The following is a 25,907-nucleotide window of genomic DNA, read 5'->3' as shown; positions in this document are numbered from 1 at the left end:
AACATTAGTTCTTGCTTTAATTGTTTGGAACAATAGGCGCAACCGATAATCAATGAAACGAGATGGAACCCATAATTCCATTTTTTCCAATATAGTTGGGTTGTAAATATCACCTCTTAATAATTTGAAGAAATAACACACAAGAAGCATATCCCTCCGACAAGATAGGGTATTATAGCCAACAGATCCCTATACAAAAGCACTGGGATACAGTAGAGTGTAGTATCCAAAGTCCCTCATATATAGGTACCGGAGGAACTTCCTTTGAACTCTTTCAATTTTTAGAGAGTGTGTCACTTCCCTGGGACTCCAAATAATGGAACCAGTTTCCAAAATGCTTCGAACCAATGCGCTATAAAGAAGATGCAAAACTCTTAAATCATTGAAATTGTGAGCATTGCGCATAACGAAACCCAACATCTTTGAAGCTTTATTGCACATATTGGAAATATGGATACCAAACTTCCATCTGCTCTCAAATGTAATGCCAATTTCCATTTTTGGATAATGTTCTACACAGTGAAGTTCCACCAAGATCATACCGTTAAGATGGGATTAGAAGAACGAAAAAAAGACATAATATGGCATTTACTAACACTAAAAGGTAAATGATTATAAGTCGCCCAGCTCCATAAAGAGTTCAAATTACTCTGAAAGACCTCACAGTCAAAATCACTTTCAATTTTCATGAATAATTACAGGTAATCAGCATATAGTAAAAAATTCGAATCTGAAATTACTGAACAAATATTTATAAAGATTAATACACATAATGTAAAGCATATAAATAGAAATGCATTTATTTTGTACATATCTAAAACAATAGAGTAACATAAATATTATATTTAAATTTTCATTCAAATATGATGACACTTAAATAACAAGAGAATCGTCATATTAAATAATTTAAAAATTTTATATGTAACAAATTTATTTTTGTACAGAAAGATAATATTTATATATATTCATACATACATACATATATAATATATATTATATTATAATATTTACATACATTCGCTAAGACAACTTTTTCAGTTGAAATATTTTCCTCCAAGTTGATTCAAACTGTGAAATTTGAACTTTCTTTTCACTGAGCACGCTGTTAACTTTGGTGAACACATCGGACAAATGTAACTTATCGCCATAATTCATCATGCAGTTACACAGTGTCTCAATGAACCAAGTTCCCTTCAAAGTGTCCCGATACGACACATAATTGGCAACCGTAGCCCAAAACACCAACAAATCGGCTGGCTCTGGTAAAATAACAAGCGGAGAATCCGTTCTAATGTTTGAATTCTTAGTAAACACCGATTTCATCATTTCCTCGCCTCTGCACGCTTGAATTATTAAAAGTTTCGGTTTACAAATTAAAGCTTCATGATAGGAACATAAAACTTCTTTTATACGGTTCACCTCAACGGGCTTACTGTCGCTTCCGAACACCACATCATTTTGACCGTGTGATAAAATACAAACAGCAAATGCACTATGCGAAGAAGATGTCCTTTTAATGTGTGAAGATATTTCAGGTAAAATTCTGTAATGAGGTAGGTTTTCAAGGACTTTCACGGTGAAACCGTATGCTTGCCAACAGAGTGTAAGTTTTTGCACGTCGAGATCTGTACCTAATCTTTCTTCAAAATGTATTTCACCATTCGATTCAAAAATCTTTTGATTGATAATCAAAAAATATCCTACATCGTTAGAATCCAGAATAGGATATTTCTCAAGAAAATCGTTACTCAAATTATTTGAGGAACTACATGAAGGTTTATCGCTCGGCTTACTAGTGGGCAAATTTACAATTTTATTTAAAATTTGTTTATCGTCTTTAATTGAATTAACTGTTTGATTAATATATTTTTGAGCGGAAATTAAATTTTCATACAATTTCTCAAATTTGGATCTATCGAGAAATTTAGCAAAACCTTCAATATCACATATGGTTTCTGAGAGGAATGTTTTATTTTCTACACTTTGTCTCCACGGTCCCAAATATATAAATTTATTCCTTAAAAGTTTCAATATGAATAACTCTAAATATTTATAATCATATTCATCAACCTCAACATTTGCAAATGAACATTCCAATGACTTAACTAAAGTATGTGTGTCACTTTTTACATGAGCCTCGCATATAGCATAGAGAACTTTTTTAACGGGATGTACAAAAAGTGAAGTCTCAAGCCTATGTGGAAGAAAATGGTCTTTCAGTTTAGGAATGTCTAAGCCGAGAGCGCTCAAATCAGAGTAGGCCTGAATAATTAAAAGCGCTTCGACGAGTGTTTGTCTCCAAGTTGCACCATGACTGCAAGCCCAATCGTGTAATATAGAAGGTGTATTGTCCGGTGTCAACAGCAATAGTGTCAGTCGTTCTTGAGCCACAGCCACTTCGTTATACAGCAAAAATACCAAGGAGATCTTTTCATACAGTTCCAAATTGGATTCCACATCGTGTAAAATATCCAGTTCGATTCTAGCTGTGCCGAATAATGATGATTGAAATCCCGGTAACATGTCCAATGACGGGATTATTTATGAAATGTTATCTTATCTATAAAAAAATTAGAAATCGAGACATTTAAAATTATTAAGTATCACTGAATAAATAGTAAATAAACAAATATAATAAAATATTTATAATGATATATTGATATGTATGTAAATAAATAACACAAGCCAAAGTAACCTAAAATATCGGTCTTATACGTTAGAAAATTATATTGAAAAATAAAATATACATATATATATATATATATATATATATATATATATATATATACATACATATATTTATAATATAAATCAAAAAGAAATTTGAAAAAAATCAGGAAAATAACGTACTTACACATAATTTGCTAAACGTCATATCTGACGTATCGTCGCTTTATTTTACAGTCTAAACAATGCAAAACGTTGACTATAATTTTTTATAAAAGCATGCACAGCTAGCTTGTTTGAAATAAATTGTACATATTTTATTAGAAAAATATTGTTGTTTTTATTTTCAAATACAAACCCCAGAAGGCATTTCAGTATAATTTTATAACTTTTTGATCAAGTGAATGACCATTCCTGTCACACTATCAATATTATCACGAGAACCACGAGTAGCGCGATTCGTTGTAATACTCACAAATACCCCTACAATTTGCAAACATCCACGTAAAATAAGGTAAACAGGTTACATCCCAAATGTGAATCACTACCAATATAATTGCTGCTATGCCGACAAGAAGATTTTTTTGCTGTACTGTTGACGCCAAAAGATTTTTTTGACTGGCACAAATTGTCGATCACTACCAATATAATTGCTGCTATGCCGACAAGAAGATTTTTTTGCTGTACTGTTGACGCAAAAAGATTTTTTTGACTGGCACAAATTGTGGATCACTGTTGTCGAACCAACTTCCACGTTGGATATTAACTTTCTTTCATCGGGACAATTTGAGTTTTATTTCATGTTTTCTCGCATACAGCATTCTCGCTGGGAAGATTTCTCTCTTTTGTAAGAATGCCACGGTAGATGGAAGAGCAAATAAGTTAATTTTTGAATTAGAACAAATTTTTTTTTGTTTCTCAAAAGAGCCCTAGGGGCTTTAGGGTGAAATCATACAGAAAGGCACGCGACACGATGGTTTTTTTTTAGATATTTTTAAACATAGTCCCAAAAATCACCCCCTGTAGTATTTTCGGTGATATTTTGTCCTTGTGTTGATATATGATTGACAGTGATTGATAACGGCAAATTCCGTATTTGAATAAATGTAAGAGAAACTTGTCGAAATAATGACTCGAAGACAAGACCGCGTGCCGTGCCGTTCATATTTATATGTTTTCGCCCTTAGGCCCCAAACGCACTCGCGATTTTCTGTCGCGCGACGGAAACTATCGCACAAAAATATTACAGTGCATACACTTACGACTAAACGGTTGCAACTTTATCAGTTTTATAATGGATTTTACAGAAACGCGTTGCGCTTAAACGCAAAAGAAAAGCGTAAACAACAATATTGAGTACATCCCCTTATTAGTTTGAGGCTTCTAAAAGGACTATTTCACAAAATTCATCCCGATTTGATAAGTCATCCCAAGAAATTTTTCAAATCAATGGTTCGACATTCTTCGTTACGTACTGAAGTGCGACAAAGCTGCAGCAAATGCGCGCTGGTTTATACATACATATGACGCATTTTATATTGTGACAATCACGTTACTCATAGCGGCTGGTTGCATCTTTTTAGTAGCTGCGATTTTTTGGTCGCATGTGCATGATTTTTTGGTCGTATTAAAAACTGTACGTTTTATTTTTTCGACTAAAGGCGCTCTTCCACCGATTACATTGACGCGCACGTACAAATCGTGACTGATGATTGTGACAGAAGTCCGTGAACGCGGCGTATGTGTATTCGTATGCGTCACCGTCACTGTGGCGGTGCGCGCACTCTCATTACAAACCACGTACGTAAGTTGCATACTTTGGCTCCAACACGATACGTGCACGTCAACGTAGTCGGTGGAAGAGCGCCTTTAGGCTTCAGTGCAGTTGTAAATAGGGTAAACGGATTACTAGTCATATGTGAACCAGTCGCTCTAGATCGGTCACACGTGATCACCCGTCACACTAAAACTGGTCACAAGAAAACTAGTCACACCCTAAAGTCGATCAACCAGTTTTCTCAATTTTAGCGTGTGACTAGTTTTCTCGTGACCAGTTTTAGTGTGACGGGTGATCACGTGTGACCGATCTAGAGCAACCGGTTGATCTGTGACCGGTTTAAATTTGACTAGTGTAGAGATATAGCACGACTTGTGATATCACCTATTTCCCCCATCGAACTTAATCTGTACAAATGACATCATCGTGTCCTCTTCTCGTACACGAAAGTTAGCCGTGGCCGAAATACTTCGTCCAGCTTACACATAAAGGCGATTCGACTCGCTCCAGATACGCAATCACGAGTACACGGGAAATCCCAAGGAGCTACGCAACTACGCATCAAACATCGAACACAAAGGAAGACCTCGACCCCGTCGGAATCTTCCAGAACGTGATCTCACCAGCCCAGCCACGCGTTGCTCAAGCAACACCTTTATAAACCAGTGCATCGTCCCCAGATGCCAGTGAGCTTCAGGAACTCGACCTAGCTCGTTCCAGTGAATCCTTTACCTACTTCGCTGTACATACAAATACACCTGTATTAATCGAGTAATAAAGATCCTCTTCAAAATTCAACTGAATTTCCATAGGCTGAGAAACGGTCCAAAACCTTCAACCCCCCTATACTAGTAATCACCGAACCGTAAAATAGATATATCTGTGAAGAAATTTGCGATTTCGTCTAAAGTTTATCATTTTTCCCAGTTCTTCGAATTGCAATTGAGTAATCCAAATGGAATAAGTTATTCGGTGGCAAGCGGTGCAATTTTTAGGAGCATACGGGCGATGTGCGTCGCAACATAAGCGAAAAGTCGCGGTTTTGCCATGGGCTAGCGAACGTTGCCGGCCTGGTGCGGTATCGATTGAGCGGTGCGGGTGGCTGCAGTGCGGGGCGCCGCTGCCGCCGCAGCCGCAGCCGCACCGCACCGCACCGCGCACCCGTCGCTCTACTCGCTGTGGTGTGGCGTGTGGAGTGTGGAGTGTGGCGTGCGGTGTGTGGTATCGGTGTCGGTGTCTGGTCCGCGCCCGATCGCAATCGCTGGCAACATTCGCCGAGAGGCGGACGCGGTCGCGGTCGCGGTTGCGGAAGCGGAAGCGGACGCGGACTGCGACTAGCTCGCCCTCCGCCCCCGCCCTCGCCCCGCCCGCCGCCCCCCCCGCCCGGCGATGGCGAAGCGCAGCGCGGAGGAAGCGTCGGCGGCGCTCCATCAGCTGCATCCGCCCATCAAGAAGGTGCACTTCGAGCCGCACCTCATCGGGCCCGTCTCCACGCTCGAGGAGATGGACATCAAGGTGCTGCAGTTCCAGAACAAGAAGCTGGCCCAGGCGAGTGCTCACCCGCCCCCACTTCACCCCCACAGCCCCAAACCCCACACCCCACACCCCACACCCCACCCACCGACCGCCACTCAACACTCCACCGGCAAATGGCCGCTCCTCGCACCCCCCCCCACCCCTCCCCTGCCCACCCCACCCCGCACCTACGCCCCCTTTTCAAACGTCACTCGCGGACGTTTATCGCGATTTCTACGTTCGCCATACGTCACGTACGCCCCGTTGCATTATTAATTCGCGTCTCTATTTATACGCGACGTATGTGTGTGTGTGTGTGTGTGTGTTTTTGCATTTTATATGTTTTGATTTCAGCTAGAATGCGCCCCGCCCCTCGCCCTCGTCACTCTTCGGCTTCTCGGAGACGGTAAGTGTCGACGCGCGTCACCACCTGACAGCCTGACAGCCTGACAACCTGACAACTTGTTGCACAATTGGACGGATTTTTTTTATTTCTTCTCATGTCACTTTCAGGTTTGCAGGATCGCTGAGGCGGTTTCTTCGCAGGCGTTGGTCGAATTTTGATCTGTTTTCAGCCGGAGCGCTCCGATTGGTCGACGATTCGTTTAAAACAAATGAAATCGATTTTTTTTCAATTGATGGGCGATCAATTTATAATGTTACCCAGATAGTCGTGATATGGCGAAAAAATGGCCATGTCGTTACATTTATTTATTGATGCAGGCTTTGTTTGATTAAATTCGCAGTCGGTTTTCTCAATGAAATGAAAAATGTTAGGGCTTTTAGATTTCATAACAATAACACTGTTTAACAGCTTGATGTTTTGAATGCGAAATTAATGCGCAATACAAAATAAATCAATTTTTTCCCTAATGAATCGAATAATCGCGAGATTAAAAAAACAAAATTCGGCCAAAACGAATATAAATAAATGAAATCATAAATCATGAAAATTTAAACTCGTTTAAATATTTAATTATTTTTCTAAATATTTTATACATCAAAGATACTGAAAAGATGATTTATAATTCCATATGTCGCGTATTAAATTTTTTCTCAGTCTACTTTTTATATTGCTGTTTATATTCATATTCACTATATAATAAAAAGTCAATTGTCGTGAATTTTTCCTACAATTGTATTAAACCTTGAATTCACATAATATTTCACCCTTAAAAAAACGCCACAAGTTGGTAGTCCATATGTGAGAGATTCAGAATATCATCTTATGGGATAGAATAATGATTCCATGTGCCCACACATGACCGAAAACGTAGAAATATCATTGATAATGAATAATTGAGTACAATGGAAAACTTACATAGTTAACAAGGAATATCAAAAAAATCAATAACTGATAGCTACTTGATACATGCATGTTTCAATTAGAACTATTTGACTGTTTCAACGAAATATTTACCAATTTTTATTTAATTTTAAGTTTTTATATATTACTGATGAACTTTAATCTGTCCAAATATTACATGAATGACAAATCGCAATGTTTATCATTACTTTAAAAAAAAACCAATACAAACACTAAATGAAAACACGCGAGGTTAAATTATTTATATCTACTTAGCACGGGCCATATCTAAGCAAAATCGTATTCGACTATAAATAAACATAATTTATTGAAAATTTTATATAATTAAATCATAATATTGTGTATTCACTTTGATACGTATTGTTACTCATCAATCGATGAAAAGAACACTCGATGATGACATTTGATGTTAAATTCGCGAATTATGTCTACAGCGTATTGAACAGCGACACCGCTCGGAAGCTGAACTGCGTCAGAGGATCGAGCAGCTAGAGAAACGGCAAACCCAAGACGATGCAGTGCTGTGTGTGGTCAATCGCTATTGGAATCAACTCAATGAGGATATCAGGGTCTTGTTGCAGAGGTTCGACGCTGAAACCGCCGATGAATCTGAAAACAAAAGTATGTTTGTGGGTTTTTATGTTTGTGAGGTTTATTTGTTCTCCGGGAGAGGTTTAAGTGAACTGCATTTCTTTTAGACGAGAATGAAGCAACGACATCATTTTTGATGCAACTATCAACGTGGGACAAGCAGGAGCTGGAGGAACAATTGGCGCACAGAGTGCAGGTCAGCAAGAGAGCTGTAGCTAAAATTTTGCAAGCGTTTGATCGGCTACAACAGAGGAATGAAAAAGTCACTAGAGCCATCGGGGGAGAGGCTGTTAATGGTAATTCATATTTGCGGCTTAACTCGAACGCTTTATTTCAGACAACTGCTTAAAATGTGTCCAAATCTGCAAACATATTTACTTCTTTTTGGATTCCATTTTATAGGCATATTCATTTTTCGTCTATTCTCATTCTTAATGATTTTAAAATACTACTCAGAGTGGGCCTTGGCCACCTCCAATTTGTCCTATGTTCTAGTTATTTTCTCTGAACATTCATAGATCATTCTCAAAATCTTTCAATCACCGGAGACCTAATCTTTTTACATGCATGTTGTCCTTTTAACTTTGTAGTTACAAGACGTTTCGCCTATGAAATATCCGAAATATACATTAATTTGATTATTTTGAACACATCCAGTTCATTGATATACCTAGTTGGTGATGTAATTGATACCATCAACCCTTCTGAACATTGTATGAGCTTTCGACAGTCGGTAGAGCTCACAGCCAATGTATTCAAGATGGATGTACTCCGTACGACCAATCCTCATTTGACCAAAACATAAATTCTAAATTTCTTGTCTGCTTGAACAGTATACATGATTTTTTGATTTTCAAATGCTTTTTATTATTACGAAATTATGTTCACAATACATCTTATATCTATTTTAATAGCTACTAATCTACTCATCATTTTCTATTTTACAATTTTATTTTATTTGGTTAATAATCATAGTATTATATTATTCTGATGTTAATGTACAGCATAATAGGAAAAAGAGCTCAAAAACCTATTTACAATTCTTTGTATACATGAATGTAATATCCTTAATATACGAGAAATATTAGGAACATTCATATATTTTTAGGCTATTAACACACCTTAAAAATATTTTATAAAACGTTGGAAAGTCAATTCTTACTATATTTTTTTTAATTATCAATGTTTACCTCCTAAAATAAGTATTTCAATGTGTTGAAACGTTTTTAATTATGTTTTCTTTTCTCTAATACCAAGCAGACGACGAATTTATAAATTCAAAGTTTCGGTCAAACGCGAATTCGTTGATTCCAGATATACATCAATAATGGTCTTACAATCAATTTGTAAAACCAAATTCAGATTTTTTTTTTTTTTTTTTTTTTTTCAGAAGTTTCTTTTTAATATTACTTGTTTTAGGATCCATGAGCAATAAGACTCATCCGTTTGCTCACAGGTCTAATGTATTCACATACTCGAGAAAATATAATTATTGGTTTATATCAATGTATCGGTATTCTTTTTTCATTACATTTAACTGGTTGTCAATTGATAGTATAAACCTGGTCGAAAACTGATTCGTGTCTCAACTTCATTCCTTGGTTTTAGATACTGCCTACATTTTGTGACTGTTTTTTTTCCTTTGTCTCTTTGGTGGTTTTTATTTCAAATCTTCGTTTAGACATTAAATTCATCATTGGATCACCTATATCGTCTTCAATAATACTCTAACAGTGTTATTTGGATCCATATAAAGCTTTTACAATTTGGATTTTCTGTAATATTTCTGTAACTGTTTCATTATCAAATGTATATAAAACTTTGATTTTTAAATAGTAAGTGGTTGCAATTGTACCTTTAGAATAGGTTAAAAAAATTATTAAAATATTGTTATATGTATGTATTGTAAATATTGTACTCAAACTGCAATTGCGAAATTTGAAATTTTTTGCTGTTTGCATTCTTTTAAGTCAATTTTATGATTTTATAAGATTGTATATATATATATTTTTTTTTTATATAATTTTCCATTAAAATATAAATGAACTACAGTGTACTCTCGATTAACCAGGCTAATGCTAGGGAGTATGAGACCGGATAATAGAAAAACATGGATATTTTGTAATATCAATTTTTGATATGGTTTCTATTGTCACTCATGCATTGAAAACCTGGATCATTTGAATCGCTATCAGGCCACTCAATGTTTTTCCTATGAACATTTTCAAAGCATTTTAAATTTTCCATTAATTTCATATTTCACTTGCGCCTCGATCCCTTCTAAATCCGATAATTCTATTTCTAGATTGGGAAGAATCTTTCTCTATGATCGAATCAGTGTTGTTATTGGTTTTACTTTCGACCAAGATTACGTTATTCCGCGTATAGCATCCGTTGCACTCATTTTTCTTCCAGAAATTGATCAAGTCATTATCTTCGAAGACTTCTCTATCCATCCGGTTATAATAGTCCACTTAGATGATTTTGCTTTTCCAATTACTTCAAGTTTCATTTTGTGAGTTCCCGATACGCTCTTTGGATGATTTGTGTCCGGAAGTGAACTTTTCTTTTACCAAGCTAGCGTTTTCGTTGGCAAACACTTTCAATAGAAGCCTATATCATCTGCATTGTGGATTTGGTCAGGTTGCAAATTTTGCAATCGCAAATATTCTTGAAATCCGATACATAGTTTATCAGCAGCTTCAACACAATCACTGAGACATTCTTGTATTGTAATGTATACCATATTGTTGCTTAAACCTGATGAAGCCAACCAGATGAGACGTGTAAGTTGCCTTCCAATCTTATCCTTTTCTATGGAAATTTGACCGCTGATGTATGGCTGAATCTTCGTATGACAACATCTTCATACTATTTCTTTTGAAAGAACCTGCAGTACTATCAGAATTCCTCGTGAACGACTCCAACTTATTATTTTGTTTTACTTTATCTTGAACAGTTTGAACACTGATTCGATATTTTTCAGCGAGTTTTAATTTGGATCCCCCATTTTCGATTTTCAACTAAAGTTTTTGTTTTATAGTGAGTACAATTTTCTTGTTATTAATTCTTATCTGCTTATTCGTTACATGTGCCTTCGCCATTTTTAGAGTATTGATCTAAAAATTTTACGTGTTTTTACGTAAAAATTTAATGCAAAAACAATAAGATAAATTATTGAACTTACTGAGGTATCTAACAAAAAATCCTACTGATCAACCAATGCTTCAAATCTACGCACTTGCTACTTGCGTTTGTTTATGTCGCAACAGATGCGACATAAACAAACACCACATTCATCAAAAATAACGAAATTTAAAAAAAAAAATAGTAATTCAAGCACATTTAATCCATAAAGCAGATAATCGAGAGTACAGTGTAATTGTGAAAGTATTGAAAAGATAATGTGTGCTCAATTCCACCCAGAATTAATTCACCAAATACTAGAGCGAATCAATTGCGCATTTTCAAAACCTCACAATGTTTATTCACAATATACCTCATTAGAAATTGTAGTATTTATTTCTTTCAATTTTTTATCCTTTGTATTAAGTAGAGTAGTGATCTGAACATTTTAAATTAATTTATCCAGGGAATTTGCTATATAATGAAGATTTTGTTGATTTTCCCAACATTGTTCGAATTTAATTTCTTTTGCTCGTTTTCAATGGGATTAATCGTTCTATTGTGATCAGTTTATCTCCATTTTTTTATTTTTTTTATTAATGTCATGACCAATATTTGCGGCGCAAATATACTGATTCATATAATCAATTATTTTATCTTTACCACAATTGTATGTATATTATATGAATGTGGTGCACTTTTTGATAATAAGGATTAAAATAAATAAATCTAAAATGTATTCACAGATGAAAGTGGAACTGAAGTTCCTCCTCCGTCATTAGAAGAGGCTGTGCGTTCTTTAAATGCGGAATTGCAAGCGGAGAACAGAAGACTACAAGCGTTAGGAACGAGTTTGCATGAACGTCATCACACAATGACTTTGAGGGTGGCGTGTTTACAAGATGCACTCAACGGCCGTGATACTGAAAACGCAGAATTAAGAAATCAAATTGATGAAACACAATATGAATTGATGAAGGTAAATATCTGTCCCATTCCAGTTTGTGGTAGTAAATTAACCAATTCAAGACTAATATGTTTTATCATCCCGACAGGTGAGATCAAGGAATGATAAATTAGAAAATCATTTTGCAGAAGCGATAGAGAAGTTAAAAAGCTATAATTTGGTCGGTAGTACAAGTAGTAACTCTACGAATGCAGCGTCTAGTGCTAGTGTACAACTTGGCGCAGGACAATTAGAGGACTTGCACAAAGAAGCGGAAGAACTTCGAGAATTAGCTAATAATCGTCTTACAGAATTGGATCGGATTCATCAACAGCACCGAGAAGCACTCAAAGAAGTCGAGAAACTGAAGATGGATGTAAGCATTAATTTCATAATAGTATGTCTGTAGTTTACAATGTAAAATGTTGAATATAAAAATGTGTGATTTAATTTGCTCCTAGATTCGGCAATTACCAGAATCTGTGATTGTGGAAACAACAGAATACAAATGTCTTCAGAGTCAATTTTCCGTATTGTATAATGAATCTATGCAAATGAAAACGGCTTTAGATGAAACACGAACGCAGTTACAGAATAGTAAAAATCAACATCAACGGCAAATTGAAATGATGGAGGTTTGTTTTTTATTCACCAAACTTATACTTATTTATTTAGAGAATGTATGATACAATATGTCCCATTTCCACAGAGTGAAGAACTAACGCGGCAAAGGAGTCTCAGGGCTGAATTGATTCAACTTGAAGATGTTTTAGGACAATTACGCAAAGAATACGAAATGTTACGAATTGAATTTGAACAGAACTTGGCTGCCAATGAACAAACGGGACCCATAAATAAAGAAATGAGACATTTGATTACTTCTCTGCAAAATCATAACGGACAATTGAAAGGCGAAGCTCATAGGTACAAACGAAAATACAAAGATTCGACACAAGAAATTGCCAAGGTATTATTTTATTTTTTTTATCATCAATCATATTTTGTCTCTTGTCAGTGGTACTAACTATTTTCCATTTTATAGTTGAAGAAAGATCTGGAGGATGTGAACGGAACCAATTGTAATGCAAGCACCACACCAAATACATGCACAGTGGTAAAAGAAGAAAAGAAAGAAATTATTAGCACCACTGGAACGGTAACTGAGAATGTTCAACAAACTCCTCCTTCGAGTACACCCCCGACGGAACTATTACAAGTGAAAAAAGAAGAAAATGATACCCATGAGGTATGTAATATATAAATTTTTACAAAGATCTATTCACCGTGTTTTCTGGTGACGCTCATAGCTACGTATGTATGTATGGTTCCCGGAAGAATGCATTGAATCCTAATCCGATTGTCACATTTTTTGGTTCATCAAACATTGCGAAATTTCTTATATGATTATTGTTTTGAGTTTGAGGTTTTCGTATCACAGAGGCATATTTTAAAAATTCTACCAGGCTGGTTTTAAATATATAGGAAACGCGTCTGGATACATCGGAACTGTATTAGTGGCCAAAAATTGTAAATGCTTTATACCTAATCTTGCCATAAGTTCTGTTACAAATACTTTTTATCACAAAACAAAAACTAAAAGACATATTGACATAAAACAAATTTTATTTACAACATAAACATGTACATATAATATGAAACTTAAAAATTTCCGAAATGTCCACCCCCATTTTCTATAAATTCCCCTAGCGTCTATCACTGCACGCACTTCTTCCATTGGCAATTCGTCGACTGCTTTGTTCAAAATCATCTTAAACGACTCTAAAAAGCTATTTGGTTTAGAGCATGCTATGTTCTCAAGATCTGAATATAATTTATAATCCAGGGGATTAAGGTTGGGTCTCCCAGATGGTCATTCTGCCATACTGATAAACGCCTGAATGTTCGCCATTGGTAACGATTTTTCTACTTTCTGTTTTTTTTACGTTGTGCCGAATTCTGTTGAAATATACAACGCTCATTATTAAATAGGCTTGTGTTGAGGGGTTTCATAACGCGCTCCAAGACATTTTAATAAACTAAAACCGAAGTTTTAATCCTTGTTCACAAAAATGCAGTTTTTTCATCCCTTCGTAGGGCACCCCCTCAACAAAGAGAGGTATATATCTTGGTCGACTACCTGAGAAGCTTCCTGGATACTTCTGGCATATACCCGATCATTTTGTTTTTGTATTTATCTTCTATCTTTTAAAAAATTTCGTAGTCCCCAGTACCGTATCGACTAATATGCTCTTTTGATGTTACGAGTCTCATTATCGTTGCAGATGTCGTAAACGGACGACTTATACCTGTCCTAGACCTTGATTTCAGTGCTCAATCCCAATTTTGTGCCATGATTTCCCGTTTTCGGAGGAAATTTCTTCAAATTCGCTCTTGGACTACATGAATTGTATTCGACGATCTAACTGTTCTTGGCTGGCCATTTCTTTCAGTGTTGAATAATGAGTTGGATATGGTGAATCTTTTGATCGTTTGATACACAAACATTCTCGAAAGCTTAGGCTTTTTCAGCGTGTTGAAAATTTAACCTGTCCTCTTCATAATCTCATGCAGCACTATCACAACCATTCGGTTTTCGTAACTGCTCCACTCCATCTTACCAGAACAAAGGATCAACTGATTATGAATATGAATCTAACCCTGATATGTGCCCTTACCAAAAGGAGTAAAAAAAAATATTGTTGGTATATAATATTTATGAGCAAAACGATCGTAAACCTTTGTAACAGAACTTATGGCAAGACTAGGTATCTTGAGTACATTTATGGGATCTTTTCGTGGGAAGAAATACGTCTCTTTAACTGATGCGAATCGAAATTGAGATAAAAAAATGTACAATTTAAAATCTCACGGAATCTGATAATAGTGAGCAGCGACAAGAACAATGTACTGGTTTCTGTGTATCATTTATGAGCAATTATTTTGACCGAGACTCCATATGATTGAGTCAATCGATCATTTATCATACAATATTGTAATTGGGTTAATCGACTGATATTTTGCATACAAAGTGTTTGCATACAGTGCTTACTGAAGTAATGAACTTTGGCCTTAATTGATTCCAGTAATTTGCGAGGTTCAAGATTCAAAGTCTTAAATTTTGCCAAAAACGTAAATCATTAGTAAAAAAATAGTTTTATGTTGATTTTGAAACTGTTGATGGAATGCTTTTGATTGGTAAAAAATTGTATTTCAAATTATAAAAAAGTGGGATTACTTATTGCATGCATAGACAAGCTAACAAAGAACAACATGCTTGCAATATAAATGAAATTGATTGATAAATATGATTCGCAATAAACTTGAGGCCAGCAACGTATACATACACTAAGTGAAAATAATTTTCATTTTCATGTTTTAAATGAAAGAAACATTAACTCATTATGCACTGCCCGAATTTTCTGAAAACAATGAGAGTTCGCATATTTTTCCCAAGGTAACGGTAAAAATAATAGGTGTTCTAAACATAGGTCACTCTGAAGCCCTTCTATCAATTAAATGAAATATAGTATATGAAACGTAAGATAATACGTCTTCAACAATATCTATCTTATAGATCAGATTGGAGAAGTATTTATGCTATGTGAGAAAAAACCAGTTAAATTCGATATCTAGGAATTTGAAATCTTTTCTAAATATTATCGTTAAATTCTTTGGAAAAAAGGTCAAGCTTTAAACCACAGAAATATATATATTTTTTAAATTTATTTATCGATAAGCTATGCTGATATATCTATGAATGCAAGTTTGAAACTAAATTTGTTAAATAGTTTTTTTTCGTATTAAATTTGGAAGATATAAAAACACACTGTTGACAGCTTTTGACATAGTGAGTTACGAAGATTTTGATTAATCTAGTATTTTATTTTAATGAAACAAACATATACCAGTGTCTTGTTTTGTTATGCTAAAATTAATCAACTATTATATGTGTGAGGGTACTATCAACTGGTGTTGCTATTCTTTTAATAAAAGTTGAATATCTAAATCTTAAATATCTTTGGAAAAAAAATCCGTAAAAAAAAATATATTTTTGACTTTTAAAATTCGCTAGACAATTAATTAGAAGTATTTTAAAGCAATGAAATATAACAATTAATAGGAAAAATATCTGACTATTGATTACAATACTCAGTTTGAGCGTAACAATCCTAAATTTTGAGTTTAAGACCGCAAAAGCCAAAAAACTGTAAAAATCGCGGATTTTTTTAAACGCTCATATCTCGTAAACGATCGCCCACCAAAAAAAATAAATATCATATTCGAATTCAGTGGGTCAAACTTAGTAAAGATTGGCTAGTCTCCGCTCTCGTAACTCAAAAACGTGATTTTTTGTTGCTCAGTGTTATCGATTGCGCCCATTGTTCCATAACATGAAAGGAAGAACTAATGTTCTTGCTTTTTCTATGTACTTTTTTAATGTTTTTTTACTTTTAGTTCTTTAATATTTTGGCTAGCATGTGAATGTATGTTATATAAATGAGATGTATATTATATATGTATTATCTGGCCACAGTGTCATATTGGGGTAACTTGTGGTGACACTGGTATATATGTTTATTGAAATAAAATAAAATTATGAACGTTCGCACTGTGTTCATATTCATAAAAGAGATCTCATTGTATCAAAATAATTGCTTAAAAGTAATAATAGGTTGTGGTTTTATATTTAGTTCGGGGATTGACCGATTTTTATATTAGATTTGAGGGATAAATATGCATGTAAAACATTATTTTAAAATGATACATTGTAAAATTAAATTTTAATTCGACTTATTTATTACTATAATTGATCCATCTAAATTTATAGAATGAGGAGCCAGTTGATACGAAAGATGGCATTGTCACTAACCAAATTAGTAACATGGCGGCAGTTGATGGTGTCAAATCTGTAACGCCTCATTCAAAAGGAAATTCCAAACCCAAAGAAAAAGACAGAGTCGACCATAATAGATCAAGCAAATCCCAAGAAGCTGAAATTATTAAGGATCTCAAACAACAACTCAAGTTGGTTTTAGATTTTCACTTTTTTATACTTATCTTTTTCAGATTTAATCTCAAAAATAATCTCAATTTATTAGGAAAGCTGTAAATGAACAAAAAGAAATGAAATTATTGTTGGACATGTACAAAGGAGTTAGCAAAGAGCAACGTGATAAAGTTCAATTGATGGCAGCTGAAAGGAAAGCGAGACAAGAGTTGGATGATCATAGGCAACAGGCTAAACGGCAACAGGTATTTAACGAGTGTTTAGCGTTACAATTATGTACATATATACATTTTTCTAGTTTGAATTTATATTATTTGTTTGATATTTAGGAATGTAAAAGGGAAGAAAAAAGAAAATTGGCTGATGAAGATGCAATGAGGAAAATCAAACAGTTGGAAGAACAGAAATATGAATTACAAAAACAAATATCATCTCAGAAGCCTCCGGGTGATCCTGCTTGGTCAGCAACACAGTTTAATAGACCATTTGCTGGTTCACATGTAATGATAATTTTTATTTATAAATATTGTACAGTATTATATTAATACATATTCATAGTTTCGATGTAATGCTTGTTTCATTTGGATTATTAGGAGGAGGAAGCCCTTCTAAATGAGATGGAAGTAACTGGACAAGCTTTTGAAGATATGCAAGAGCAGAATTCTAGGCTAATTCAACAACTTCGTGAAAAAGACGATGCTAATTTTAAATTAATGACTGAAAGAATTAAAGCTAATTCCTTACACAAACTACTTAGAGAAGAGAAACAACTCCTTCAGGAGCAGGTAAATATTTTAATATTTGTATAATTCGTGCAATGTTAGTATTTAACTGAGTGCGGTATATGTGTGTATTATTATTCAAACTCTTGATTATCCACGTGAGAACCCATTGAATCAAAATAAAAATATGTTGAATATGAACAACTGCTCTATGTTGTCAAATATTTTACTACAATAAAACCTCAATCATCCTGACTGAGTGAAGATAAAGGTAGTCCGGATAACGCAAAATCCTGATAATCGAAAAAATCATAATTGACAGGGAAAGAAAATCACATTTAGTATGAATATGAATGTTTAATTAATTTATGCAGGGAATTCAACTATTGAATTTTGATGAAAGGTACAATGCTATTCTTTTTGAAGCTGCCAAATCATGGATACATGTATAAGTTGTCTCGGGTTACATTCTTCTTTGAATTGACCTTAAACCACTATATGGCGACATATCACCATCATTCACAGCCATTCCCCAACCACAGCTGGATGAGGACCACTCTAACATGCTTCCATTCATCTCTCTTTTGGGCAACTCATCTATCTCCATCTTTTTTTCCGATTTCATCCACTCATCTTCTTGCCGTCTTCCTTTGCGCCCTTTTACGTTCTCTCAAACACTTCTTTCGTCCATTCTTCTGGCTGCTTGACCCACCCATTACCATTTCAATCTCTTTACCCTAACCATTACATCAACCACCATTGTCATATTCTAACCCACATATTCCGTTTTCCATATTTCCTCTTAATGCCAAGCATACAGCTTTCCACACTCCTTTGAATGCACTGGACCTTATGCAGCATTCTGCCGCTCAATGTCCTAACTTTGCACCTGTATGTCATCACTGGCAAGACACACTGAAGATCTATTTCTTCAAGATATGTCAATGATTTAACGTAGATATAAACAATGTTTAACTACTACTGGCCTTTTGTCTAATGTATTACTATCGGGTATGCAATATTTGAAAGTGGCGAAAGTCCAATTTCCAGTTCCAAAAACACTATTTCTATTTCAATTAATTCACAAATTGTTATCACTTAATTTAATTCGATATATCCAGAATCTCGGAAAAGTAGAATAAACGTATTACAAGCCACCAGTATTTTTAAATGTTGTTACTTGCAAAACATTATATTTAATGTTTTGCGAGATATTCCTCGAAATGAAGAAAAGTCAACTAATGCCATCTTCAATTATAATGGCTCATTTATTGAAAAACTTCAGAATATGTAGGACAAATATTACTCCCTCGAAAATCTCCTCTTCTCGATCTTGATTCTAAAAGCCAGACATTTCCATAATTATTTACTCATCATTTAAAATTTGGAATCCAGAATCAGTCGCATTTCAATTTAACCACTCTGTGATTAACCAATCTTCTTCATCGCATATTGAAATTTGTGCTGCTGATTTCGTGACATCTTCTAAATCAATTTCTACTGCACTACTGGAACGATCTTTTCAAAATGTCGTTCCATGATTTTTTCAAAGTTATATCTAAAACAAAATTCAACTCTTGCTATACAGCAACAGTGTTTTGAATTAATTTTCTTGTGGAAGCTAATAACCATTTTTTCATTATCTTCATCTGCAACCTGATGCATTAGTTGTATTACAGATAACCAATGGATCTGGTTGTTGCAAATCCGTAAATTGTTTTGAATGTTCCGGATAATGGAGGTTCTACTGTATTTTGAATTCAGACCATGGATCAAAGAATTATCTCATAAATGAAATATTATAGGTGTTAAGAAGATATATAATATTATAGGTGTTAAGAAGACTGGTACAGTAATATTTCATTACCGGAACATTCAAAAAAATTTATGAATTTGCAATCTTCTTAACACATTTGCAACCGAAAACGATAAATTCTACATATAAAGTAACTCTAACTGGAGTTTCTCAATATATGTATGCATATTAATTACATAATAAAAATATTTTATTGAATTAGGGGGGACCAAGAAGAGAATCGCGTATTTTATTAACAGTATAAATTTTTATTTTTTTCTTAATTCTATTATCATTATTACTATCTCCCATCATTTGAAAACATTGGTTGGTTTTGAATAGAAATACTCCACTAAGTGTTTTTCAACGTCTGCCGTATTTATGAAACGTTTGTCTTTCCGACTGTTTTCTATCAATCTAAAAAGAGGATAATCCGACGAAGCGAGGTCTGGCGAATATGAAGGGTGTGGTAAAGTCTCCCAATTTAATTCTTGGATTTTATACCGGGCCAGTTTCGCTACATGAGGGCGGGCGTTATCATGTTGGAGAATCACTCCCTTCCCGTTGAATAAACTTGGCAGTGTTTCTTTGATTTTTTCATTCAGACGATCTGGCTGACGACAATAAAGGTCTGCAGTAACGGTTTCGTCCGGTTTCAATAACTCGTAGTAAACAATGCCTCTCACATCCCACCATAAACACAAAAGAACTTTTCGCAGAGTTAAACCAGCCTTAAAAGTTGGAATGGGTTTTTGATTTGGTGATGGGCATTGCCTTTTTTGACTGACGTCGTGCACGACCCATTTTTCGTCTCAGGTCACTACCTGGTGTGAAAAGGGATGGGGTTTTTTGTCTCGACTGCAAGTGTTTCTTGGCGCGTCTTTGTTATCCGCAGAGTGTTCATGCGGCATCCAAATACCCATCCTATTTATCTTTCCGATGCTTTTTAAATGTAATTGCACTGTTGATTGTGGAGATTCGAGTTTCTGCGATAATTCTTCATTATCGATTCAACGATTTGAACATATCTTCATCGAAATTTGAGGGATTTAGGCGAGTCCTTCAAGCTTCTGTCTCCCGATTTAAATCTTTGAAACCAAAATTGACATCTTCGAACAGTTAGCACTTCGCCATACACGTCTCTAATTGCTTGCTTCTAAGCCCTGATCAAAATAAAGCAGCATACATACAATGCCTTACGTGTTCTTTGTCAGTTTCGGGCTTCGACATTATACCCTTGTCAATAAAATACAATATATTAAACTAAAGTAATGTAAAATAATAGTTCTACATAAAAAAAAAACTTACAGAGATGTTCACCTGACCGTGTCTGACACAAACTGAGATCAAACGTCGATTCATAAAATGCACGATTTCTTCTTCCTATTATTTTAAAACAAATAAAATTTAATAATTAGGATTAATGGAATTGTAATACAGTATACTCTCGATTATCCGTGCTTGAAAAATATTAATTAATCTTTTTCTTATTTGATTATGAGACCCACCGATTGATTGCGACCGTAAACACACGTATTATTTGAAACAAATGATGTCACACCGAAATGTTTTTCGTTCTCTTTTTAAATGTCTTTTACTATTGCGTTAATTCTTTCAGTCGCTTCTGATCACAGCAGATTTTTTCGTAACATACGTATGTTTAATTATTTTTAATTGCTTAAGAATATTTGCAACCCGATCAAATCTACATATAATGCAGATGAAACAGGCCTGTACTGGAAGTGCTCGCTGACAAATACGCTGACTTCAATGAGAGAAAGGTCCGCTCCTGGACATAAATCGTCCAAAGAAAGGATAACTGTCGTGTGTTGCTGAGACGCATCAAGAACTCATTAAATGAAACTTTTGATGGTTGAGAAAGCAAAGAAACCTCGATCTTTTAATGGAACTGAAATTAAAATTCTTACCGTCGATTATTATAGTCAGAAAAGGACATGGATGAACAGGGAGATTTTTGAAGATTGGTTCAAAAACAAATGGGTTCCAGAGGTGCAAAATTTAAAAAAAAATAAGGGATTGACTTTTGTCATAGAAAGCAGTATTGTTATTAGATAATGCTCCTGCTCATCCGAATAAAAGCATATTGAAAACAAACGATAGACTTATGGTTACAAAACTTTCGCACCCTAATGTGACATCATCAATGAAACGTCTTTATCGACAACCTGATCAATTTCAGGAAAAAATTACGATATTGGATGCTATACACGGAATAACACAATCTTGGTCAAAAGTAACACTTGTTCGATCATGGAGAAAGATTCTTCCTGACATCGAAACAGATTTAGTGGATTCTGAAGAGAATGAAGCAAATGATACATCTGAAATATGTGGATTATTGGAAATTTTAAAATGTTTTGAAAACGTGGATAAGGAAAACATAGAGTGGCTCAAACATGATTAAAACGCATGGATGATACGGATATCGTTTCTTTTTTTTCTCAAGAGGAAGAAAATGAGAGTGACACTACAAGTGAAGAAGATATTCCATTAGTCATACAATGGTACAACACTAGTACTACATAACTACTTACGACCACTTATCTGCTTAGCTATGAGTGTTTTTATTAATAAATAATGAGTATTAAAATTATGAAACAAAAAATTGTGTTGTAAATATGATATTATATTCGAAACCAAGTCAAAATCTGATGATTCAGATTATCCGTGTTTTTTAAATAAGCGTGACCTTCCTCCCCAGCATTAGCCCAGATAATCGAGAGTATACTGTATGATGTATATCTATTATCAGGGCCGACGAAAGGGGGGGGGGGAGTTGGGGTAAATTTCCAGGACCCGGATTACTTGAGGAGCAACGTTTCGGGACTTTCGACTGATCGATATTGATATTTTATATTATTCTACATCAAATATATCTATTCATTTAATGCTAATTGTTTATTATCGATCCATGCATTATTTGTGCCCATGTGAAATCGTACCTGTTATATCATACTTCAATTATTTAAAAAATATATCTACAATACTTTTTTTTTCAGTTTTTTATAGGGCCTAGAATTTTTTTTCGTAGGGCCCGGGATTCCTCTCGTCGGCCCTGTCTATTATAACAATAATCGATTAGTTGTCTCTGTGATGGTGTGTATTATGGTTTCATTCAAATTTAATTTTTGTTTCAGGTCGTTACTCGGGATCAACAAATCGATGCGATGAACTTAGTTACACGAAAATTAGAAGAAAAGGAAAGACTATTACAAAATACCCTAAGCGCAGTGGAGAAGGAACTCGTGTTGAGACAACAAGCAATGGAAATGCATAAAAGGAAAGCCATTGAGTCGGCGCAGTCAGCTGCAGATCTCAAATTGCATTTAGGTGAGATATTTGTTTCGTTTAGCTGTTGAGTACATACTGAAATGGATTTTGTGACCTCAACTTCGGTTTTCATTTCAGAGAAATACCACGCTCAGATGAAAGAAGCCCAACAAGTTGTAGCCGAGAAGACAAGCGCACTAGAGGCGGAGGCGTATAAAACGAAAAGACTTCACGTACGTTACATTTCCATGCCGGCGATCGCTCGTTGTCTCGTCCGTTTATGATTTACCTTTTGTTGTTTCGTTTTTCAGGAGGAGTTGGCTGTGGTGCGTCGTAAAAATGATCGTTTGAAGAAAATGGAGTTGGCTGGGAGCAGCATGGACGAAGTGCTCTTGGAAGAAATTAGAGAATATAAGGAGACTCTCACGTGTCCATCGTGCAAAGTGAAGCGCAAAGATGCTGTCTTATCCAAGTGTTTCCACGTCTTCTGCTGGGATTGTCTGAAAACGCGCTACGAAACGAGACAACGCAAGTGTCCCAAATGCAACGCCGCCTTCGGAGCCAACGACTACCACAGACTCTACCTTTCCACCTAAACTGCATGCGACGGTTAGGTTTTTTTTTTTTTTTCTCCAGATGTGTAATGAAATGCTAAGACTGAGGAATCTACACGAGAGTAAAGAATGCATCTGAGTGTTAAGTGAATGTAAGAAAGCGGAAGAGAGTTTGTCTTCTATGTGTGTATCCTTGTCGGGATACGATTGTCTCGTTAAAAGAATAACTAACATGGCTTACACAATTGTTATATTAACAATTGGGCTACATAATTTTTTGATTTTTCCGATATTTTATCTTGACGTGTCAGATCAAATCTTGATCCTTGAATGTGTTATTATATATATATTTATATGGCTTGAAACATTCTACTAGCATTTATGAAATTTCTGAAAACACGATTTTTTTTTTCGTCATTCGTATATATAACAAACGTTTCGAATTCCGAGCGATGACTGTCAAGTTTGCCGTTTGTAAGATTACATACTTGAACCCCGATTTTATTTATGCATACAGGGACCTACTATAACAGTAGCTATAGGTTTATTTCTGGTATCACGTTGGCGTTTTACCATTAATTGTTCCTTCAAATATATCTATATATAATAATGAGAATATACAGTTTTTGTTAGATTTATTTTTCTAGACGAATTAACACATTTTATTTTATAAATTAATATTTAAAGAATGAAAAAAAAAATCTTTTTTTTTTGTTCGCTATCGAAATGAAAGTTATCGAGCTGGATTTTTGGAAAGATTTACTATATAATATAGATATTAAAAACAAATGTGACCGGCTCTGAAGATATTCGGCCAAATTATTGTGCATTATAAATAAACATCGCATGATATAAATGTATGTGTGTGTGTGTGTGGGTGAATGTTTTAATATATATACGTACATATATTTATATATATCTATGTGTTTTTTTTTTCTATTATTAAATTTAAAATGTCCGTTATTTGAAAATTATTTATCGTCGTATTATTTAAACATCCACAGATTTATTTATTTGCGTTTACGAAATCACTAAGTAGGGTAAGAAATATTGCCAACTGTGTATTTTATCGGTACAATATTCTGAATGTGGTCAAATGAAGTGTGTGTATTTAAAATAGACAACTATCATAAATGAAGTAAGCATATTTTTTTATCTATGACTGAAGAGGAATTAGTATAAAGTGAGTTTAAAAATATGTATGGTTCTCGAATAGTTATTAGATTCATTATATAACAATATATTGTCTCAATGGAAATCAGATATAATGTGTACCTATATTTATGTAAATCTATATATATATATATATTTTCATTACGGCTACTGCTGCTGTGATATCGGTTCGAATGGAAGCTCCGTAAGTGGCTCTACCGTTTGTTCAATTCGTAGGTTTTGAACATGCGTCGTACAGCTTTAAATATATCCGAGATCACCTCTGTAAGACTCTTTTATGCTGATGCATTATTTGTTAGACGGGTGAAATCGACGGTTTCCATTTTGACTGATGAGACTGGCTTTTTAAAAGTAGGATGGAATGCTGCGAGAGACCGATCGTTCGTGCTCGACCCTCGGTCAGTTCCGGAACGGTGTGCCGAATCCCAGTTTTTAGTTTTGACATGGATGTAGTTATCGACTCAATCGAGATTTATGTATGTGTTGATTTAGCGACATGTGAATTAGTTCAATCATGCGACTAGTTTTAAATTTAAGTGATTTTTTCAGTGACACATTTTTATTAAAGGTTCAATAATAGTGATGTTAAATTTAAATGAAAAAAAAAAAAGTAATTATTAGGGACGACCATTGAATATTGAATTATATGTTTGGTAAAAGGTGTAATTTTTTTTTTATTAATTTATTTCGTCGAGGTTCTGTTACGTGCATAATTTTCGTAGCTGTGTGCATACAGATTTATATATGTACATAGGTTCATAAATAATTATTTATTATATATGTGTATGTGAATCTGTTAAATGAATTCTAATCTTGGAATTTTAGCCAGTATATTATCACCTGGATTACTATGCACTTATTTTAATCGTGGTCGAACCCACACTCATTACGTGTCCTGCTCCGGTTCAAGATTACTCGAGTCTCCGAGAGTATTGAATAAGATCAGTATCGAATAAGATTTTCCCATATATAAGCTCACACTATATATATGTATATCTTGATCTCGTTTCCGTTGTGTATTAAATTACGTGTGTGATTCGATGAAAATAATTTTTGTCAAAGAATTTTGTTGGGTGAACTCTTTGGTTCGGAACCGACGGATTTTTGGAACAAATCCGTGACGGTTCCTCAAACTCTCGATGTGTTATTTTTAACGGTATTACTCTGGATGCTCTTGAACGGCATTCGGAGGGTTGATTCAGCTCTCAAAGGGGGGCGTATCATGTGTTTCAGCACCATTCGAAATCATATTCCGGTTTACCTTTGTTCAAATATGTATGTTGTAAATCTCAAGCTTTATTACTATTTTTATTGTCTTTTGCAGCCAATATATGTTTTGCATTAAGTATAATGTTCTCAATGGTGTGAAATGAATTTTACTATTTGAGGACGTTTGTAAAAATTGGTGAAAGATA

At 34.7% G+C, this 25,907-nt stretch overlaps 2 protein-coding genes and 1 long non-coding RNA gene across 3 annotated transcripts; 1 reads left to right on the top strand and 2 right to left on the bottom strand.

The window, feature by feature from the left end:
• Positions 1-1,020: 1,020 nt before the first annotated feature.
• Positions 1,021-2,902, bottom strand: LOC143914099 (caspase-8-like). The gene is made up of 2 exons (XM_077434190.1): positions 2,855-2,902; positions 1,021-2,555 (listed from the first exon to the last, which is right to left on the bottom strand). The coding sequence occupies exon 2, from the start codon at positions 2,521-2,523 to the stop codon at positions 1,021-1,023; it is 1,503 nt and encodes a 500-aa protein (XP_077290316.1). The 5' UTR covers positions 2,524-2,555; positions 2,855-2,902.
• Positions 2,903-4,678: 1,776 nt separating this feature from the next.
• Positions 4,679-25,368, top strand: Bre1 (E3 ubiquitin-protein ligase Bre1). Its single transcript, XM_077434404.1, has 15 exons — positions 4,679-5,992; positions 7,721-7,907; positions 7,985-8,173; positions 11,750-11,982; positions 12,059-12,325; positions 12,411-12,584; positions 12,659-12,916; positions 12,992-13,195; positions 16,778-16,974; positions 17,049-17,202; positions 17,287-17,457; positions 17,551-17,742; positions 22,633-22,825; positions 22,904-22,998; positions 23,077-25,368. The coding sequence occupies exons 1-15, from the start codon at positions 5,834-5,836 to the stop codon at positions 23,359-23,361; spliced, it is 2,958 nt and encodes a 985-aa protein (XP_077290530.1). The 5' UTR covers positions 4,679-5,833; the 3' UTR covers positions 23,362-25,368.
• Positions 9,905-11,133, bottom strand: LOC143914258 (uncharacterized). The gene is made up of 2 exons (XR_013260803.1): positions 11,065-11,133; positions 9,905-10,996 (listed from the first exon to the last, which is right to left on the bottom strand). It is a non-coding gene; the product is annotated as an uncharacterized LOC143914258 (long non-coding RNA).
• Positions 25,369-25,907: the final 539 nt, after the last annotated feature.

This window comes from Arctopsyche grandis, chromosome 7 (assembly GCF_051622035.1).
Source record: "Arctopsyche grandis isolate Sample6627 chromosome 7, ASM5162203v2, whole genome shotgun sequence".
In the NCBI taxonomy this organism is placed as follows: Eukaryota; Metazoa; Arthropoda; class Insecta; order Trichoptera; family Hydropsychidae; genus Arctopsyche; species Arctopsyche grandis.
Note: the sequence above shows the minus strand (reverse complement) of the source record. Positions and strands in the feature narration are given on the sequence as shown.

Coding starts and splice junctions, on each gene's coding strand:
- LOC143914099 (XM_077434190.1), bottom strand. CDS start 2,523: ATGTTACCGGGATTTCAATCATCATTATTCGGCACAGCTAGAATCGAA.
- Bre1 (XM_077434404.1), top strand. CDS start 5,834: ATGGCGAAGCGCAGCGCGGAGGAAGCGTCGGCGGCGCTCCATCAGCTG. Junction 5,993..7,720: donor AGAACAAGAAGCTGGCCCAG/GCGAGTGCTCAC, acceptor TTATGTCTACAG/CGTATTGAACAGCGACACCG. Junction 17,458..17,550: donor GACCATTTGCTGGTTCACAT/GTAATGATAATT, acceptor TTGGATTATTAG/GAGGAGGAAGCCCTTCTAAA.